Source organism: Vipera berus (genome assembly GCF_964194415.1).
Source record: "Vipera berus genome assembly, chromosome: Z".
Lineage (NCBI taxonomy): Eukaryota > Metazoa > Chordata > Lepidosauria > Squamata > Viperidae > Vipera > Vipera berus.
The window spans coordinates 78945711-78951710 of record NC_138205.1 but is presented as its reverse complement, the minus strand read 5'-3'; the positions used below and the strand labels follow the sequence as shown (position 1 = coordinate 78951710).

The following is a 6000-nucleotide window of genomic DNA, read 5'->3' as shown; positions in this document are numbered from 1 at the left end:
AAAATAAAACTAGCTGTTTTCCCTAACTTTCCTACACTAAGGATACCTCCTTTTGCTGGGTCTATTATTTAGAATAATGATGAGGGCAGCACAATTTATGCAGTCGTGTTCTGCTAGCTTGCAGCCTGGAGCACAGCTTTTTAATGTAACCTTCACACTATGCCCTAATTCCTGTGCAAGTCAATGGATCTCTTGAATACCCATAAGACTACCAGTTCTGGGTTACTGTACAGCAATATGGATGGTAACAAAAAGCTAATTATTCTGGGCAGTGCTTTTTTTTTGGTAAAAGAAAAAGGTGCCGGAACTCACAAGTCATACAACTCGCCTTGCCTACCCTACAAGGTTCCATCCAAAAAAGGTGCTGGAACTCCGTTCTGGGCGTTCTATGAGGAAAAAAGCCCTAGTTAGTGATACCTGGATTTGTACAGCCTAAACTGATAGCTTTAAATAAACCCAATCAAAAGACTCCATAGTACATTCAGATGCACACCTATACTTCTTGGAAGCATGGCTTTTGCTAGCCTAGGATGCCTTGCTCCAATGATATGTATTGCCACCACCTATTCTTCAAGTCTGTCATTCTCTCCCACATACAGTTTGCAAAGCTGAATCTACATCTCCAGAATTAAAATAATCTTTAAAAATGTCACTCTTTTAAAGTCTAATTGGTATGATTATTGGAAAACAAGACATATTTTTAGGTTCACCCTGTACCTACTGTGTTATTCTTTTCTTACACAAAGCCCTGAAAGAATGTTTCAGTTATGTCAGAAAAATCTTTCCCAATCCCCTTTAAGAAGTTAATTGACAAATTAAATGAAATGTTTGTAAGGTGGTGCTACCAAATCTCTAAGTTACTGAAATCTAGTAGGCCACTTGACAGCATCAAAGGATTACAGCTTTCTGGATGATTTTGTTTCCCTCTAGTGGTCATCTGGATATTTGCAGCTCAGGTCTTTACCTCTATTGTGAGGTGACAAAAGCATTAATTCAAACTCTTACTGGGCCTTATGTTTTCCCCAACAAATAATTAAATGTGAGTTGCTGACAGGTAGAAATAATTCCCAGAACCCCATGTAGCTGTCATAATGTAATCTTGTAACTTCAAATCTTTTTTGGCATAAGGCTAGCGTAAGGGCAAACTAAACCATGCCATTTCAGATTTTTCCCAGAAATGCAACTGAAATCTAAATGATTTGTCTGGAATGCCTATGTTACCATTTGTTTTCTTCTTTATTTATCTAACCTACTTCATTCCTGCTTCACAAAGTGCTGTTAATAAGATTAGTAATTAAAAATCTCGAATGGCAATTGGCAAGCAGACTCTCTTCAGAGTTGAGTTGGCGCTGTGTCACCAACAGGCTTTGATGAGTATTTGGAAGAGTGAAGCAAGACACATTCGACTGTTGCTAGTGCCTAAGAGCAGAAATGGAGAAATCCAGACCTTTATGGGACAATCGTTTCCAGTTTATATTTGCCTGTATTTCTTATGCAGTGGGTCTGGGGAATGTATGGCGGTTTCCTTATTTATGCCAGATGCATGGAGGAGGTGAGTGGAATTTATGCTTCTCATTATGCCATTTTTAAAACTGTTGTCTTTGTCAGAGTAACCTCAGGTGTTGGAAAGGAGAAAAAAGCAACAATAAGAAATAGTACAAATGAGATATTTCTGCTTTTCATCACACACAAAAATATTCTCCTTTGCTTCTTTTTTTCATTAGCACCTAATAGATTGTAACTTTCTAAGCCAAAAACTACTGTTAATATTAATTTAGCATAAAAGACGCTATCACCTTGATTTACAACCTATTGCTTAACAATCATTTGAACTTATGATGGATCCAGCAAAAGCTACTGATGACCTGTTTTCAAAGTTACAGTGGCTGCAAACATACATATGCACATGCGCGCACACACATACATACATTATGCACATGGGATCACATTTGGGGCATTTGGCAACTGGCTCATTCTAATGGCTGTTTCAAGCATCCTGCAGTTATGTGATCAAGATTTGTAATGTTTTTGCTGATTTCTTGGGGAAAATGTCTATTGGGGAAAATGTATTCAGTTAACAACCATATTGTTTGCTCACCAATTGTTGTAAAATTGAATCTGGGCATCTGATGACTCAATTTACGACCACAAAAGCTTGCAACCCTAATTCCAGGCTTAATTATTTTGGACTACCTGTAGGGCTATTATTACTCTTGTTGTAACTTGATGGAGTTAAAAGGCTATGTATTGTTATCCAAATTACTTTGTATATATTATATATAAAACCAGAGTTTTATAGAGATACAAGACAAGAAGACATACTGCAGCAAATTTGCAGCAAATTGAAGATATAGTGGCAACTTTTTCCCCTTTTGTGTCACTTCTTGGAATGAAGTCTCAGAAACAGACTTTTCCACTTACCAAAGCTCAAGAATGGTGGCTATTGCTTGTATCCAATGTCATAATGTTCTCATTTCAGTCTTTTCATCATCTGCAGAACATTATTCTCCCTTTTATGAAGTCTCAGGGATAAGCACTGGTGGGTAGCAGCTTAAACTTGAACCATGCCACTTCTGAGCCAAGCTACTAAGGATCAAATGCCATGTGATGACACGATAGATTCATTCTCTCTATCTCTACCCATTTCCCCTAGTTTTAAAAATCCAGACCCAATCTACTGAAACAGATAATAGCTTTACATTGTTATAATAATTTAGATCAGGAAAAATAAAATTATGTGAATTATGTTATTTGGATGGAATTGAAACAATGGAGCAAATTTATTGCTATCTGTAACCAGGGCTGACCTAAGGCAATATTGTTCCTGAAGTAAAGCAGCAAATCATACTCTACTTCTATCTGTAAAGTCAAAGAAAATGTTATCCAAGGTTTCCAAAGTTGTCAATGAAGGCCAAAAACCTCCCCTATGCCACTTTTCCTATAGAGTACGAGTAAATTAAAAAGGTAATAATTTGCTTTCATCCATTTGGCATTGAAGTTATTTTTGCCTTGCTTGAATATGAAGCCTTGGATCACAAAGAAAACTGAGGCCTCAGATATATCATTTCTATTTCTTGAAATGAGCAATTTTGGTGACTGGGCAAGTTTGGGTCCCAATTGTGGCAATAGGCTGAGGACTACCTATATCTCTTGTGGAATTTTCCAATGAAATCTTCACTCTACCTCAGTACATGCTATATCTCCTGTAAGAGAAAACTTTGTCTAAGCTTTCCTAATAGAGAAAGATTAGTTTTGGAGTAGACAATTTATACTGAGAAAGTATAACAATCGCAGATTAAATTATGGAAGGGGGGAGTCTGTTTATCTGCCCAATAGAATAGTCACTTATTGCAAATGTGTCCATCTGTTTCTATTTCGTATGACTTTGGCTTTCACTATTATCTCCAAGCACAGATGTTATTAGGCCTAAGTCCATAGCCTTGGGCAATGAATCTGTTTTAGAAGGCTGGATCAATTTCCTGGACTGTGAGTACCTCAGTATAAATGGTCTACTCCAAAACTAATCTTTCTCTATTAGGAAAGCTTAGTGGAAGACATATTTTGAAGCTTCACATTCCTTTAGGAAATTACTCTTAGAGAGGAAGTGATGGGATTTTAATTGGGGTCTACTGAATTAATTGTCTCCATTTGATGCAGCCTCCAGAATTGTTCACTGTGATCAGTTAAGCTTGGGATAGAGTAGGAGGACAAAACCTTTCATTAAACCAAATGGAAGTTATTATTTTGAGCATAATTGCATACTAGTGGGAGAAATTTTCAAAGCTGGGGATCAAAAAATGGTGGAAGTAAAATGTTTCTTTCTTGTGTGCTGTGCTCTGTAATCCCCTTGCCCCAAATATCTTCTGTCCCCAGACTAGGATTAAGTTTAAGAAATTAAGTTATGAAAGAAACTCTGCAATGTTTCTAAATTTAGTTGTCATACCAAAGGATATTTTTTTGTGAGGGAAGGAAGCTGCAGATAATATAAAAGGGAAATATTTTTCCTCCCTGTGTAGTATGGCAACTTCAAATCTCCAGGTCACAACAATTTAACAAAGAAAAATCTTTCCAATAGTACCTAATGATGTCCATCAATTTGATTAGATTGTTTCAGTCAGGTATTTCTCCATCCAATAATATGTAATAAATCTATTAGACATATCCCTTGCAAATAGAAATCTAGAACCATTTATCTCTTTTTTTGTGTTGTTAATAATTGTATTGAAGTTTTTAATAAATATATTTAATATAAAAATATTAAAAACTAATACAAAGAAAATTAGACAGAAGAAAAAGAAAAGTTGGAAGGTGCAGAAAAACAGAAAAGAAAAGTAAAAAAAACAACAAGAAAGACAATAATAAGGAAGCTACTTCCAATCCATCTAACAGTGAGCATAAGTTAATATATTAACTTTTTGCCCTCTTTTAAAGTTACAAGTAAAACTTCTCTCCATAGTCTGATTTTCCAGAAATCATAATCTTTTCAATCCTACTTCAGTAAAAAAAAATGCATTAGCCTTACCAGAAATATAAAATAGTTTGTACCATGTCAAATAGTCAAACTTTATTTTCTTTCTTTTTTGCTCTGCACAATTTGACCTTTAAATCCTACCTATGGCATTGCAGGATTTGATATTTCATGACTCTTTAGTGTTTAAGTAGGCTTTTATTAGCCTCCTCTGTAAATTCCATAAAAAGGCACCACATATAGGATTTCTTGTTGTAGCTATCCATTTCCAGATCCTTTTCTTGATTTGCCTTTTATACTATCATTTTGATAATCTCAATTTTGTTGTCTTCCACGCCTTCAGACTTCATAATGTCTATTGTTATGTACTGGGCTCTTTGAGGAATACCACGTGGGTTGCTGGAGCAGCTAACGGCTCTCCAGCAACCCAGACTACAAGTCTTCTGTGCTGCAATTGGCTATCTCCAGGTGGCAATGGTTGATTCAAACCTATTGGCTGCCGCCTAGGGGCTAGACTATATATTGCGGCTAGTTGCAGCCATTTCCCCAGTACAGTTCCTGCACAAAATAAATGATGAGTTACCCTGTACTCCATCCCGTGTCTTCATTCCTGCACCAAAAAACCTGCTATTTAACAGTGGTGACGAGAGTGGGATCCTGCTTCACTGAATAAAGAGTGGAAGTCTACAAGGGAAATGCAGCGCATGCCGGTGGCAAAAGGCATTTCCCCCCCCCTCTCTCAAGGTCGGCTAGCAAGCTACGCTAACGACCTCGTGCTCAGTGGACCCATTCCCTGAACCTAGAAGCAGGATTCCGAAGAACGCAGGAACCAGCAAGGAAGAATGTCAGAGGTTGGAAAACTGCAAGAATTCGATGTGAAACACCCGGAGGAATGGCCATCATATTTATCACAAGTAGACAACTACCTCAGGGCCAATTGCAGGGCCAATCGCAGAAGAAGGACTGAAGGCCACAACACTACTCTGCGTGTGCAGCCCAGCAACCTTTGATTTAGCCGAGAACCTTTTTGTGCCAACACCAATCAAAGCTGTCTCCTACGCAGATCTCAAAAAGAAGCTAACCTGGCACTTCCAGCCCAAGATGTCTGAGATGGCTTGGCGGTTCAAGTTCGACCAAAGAGTGCAGCTACCCAGGGAGTTAGCTTCAGAATTCATAGCGGGCCTAAGGCAGGCCGCACGCCTATGCAAATTTTCAAATTTAGAAGAGCGACTATGAGACTGGCTCGTCTGCGGCCTATGGGACAGAACGCTTCAGCAGAGACTATTTGCTAGGCCAAATTTAATGTTTGCTGAAGCACAAGACGAGGTGATGGCCGACAAAGCTGTCAGGGGTGCAGTTTAAACAGTCCAGCCCGCTAGATTGACAAAGTTTGAAGAAACGGTCCACCTTGAGGATAACAAATGCACCGAAGAATCTTCCAAGGAAGAAGAACCTGAAAGCAACCAACTCCAAAAGCAACCCAACGTGCAACACCGCAACAGCCAGCAGCGAGAAGACGGTTACAAGGCAGT

General features: G+C 38.3%; 1 protein-coding gene across 3 annotated transcripts in view; it reads left to right on the top strand.

Annotated features, from left to right (window-relative positions):
- Window positions 1–1431: 1431 nt before the first annotated feature.
- SLC6A20 (solute carrier family 6 member 20) overlaps window positions 1432–6000 on the top strand; it is a gene marked incomplete at its 5' end in the record, with an annotated part of 29462 nt that continues 24893 nt past the window's right edge. For all 3 annotated transcript variants that reach the window (XM_081344336.1, XM_081344335.1, XM_081344334.1), the window contains one exon: window positions 1432–1552. In XM_081344336.1, coding sequence (XP_081200462.1) covers window positions 1432–1552 — 121 coding nt within the window. The remainder of the gene's footprint in view (window positions 1553–6000) is intronic.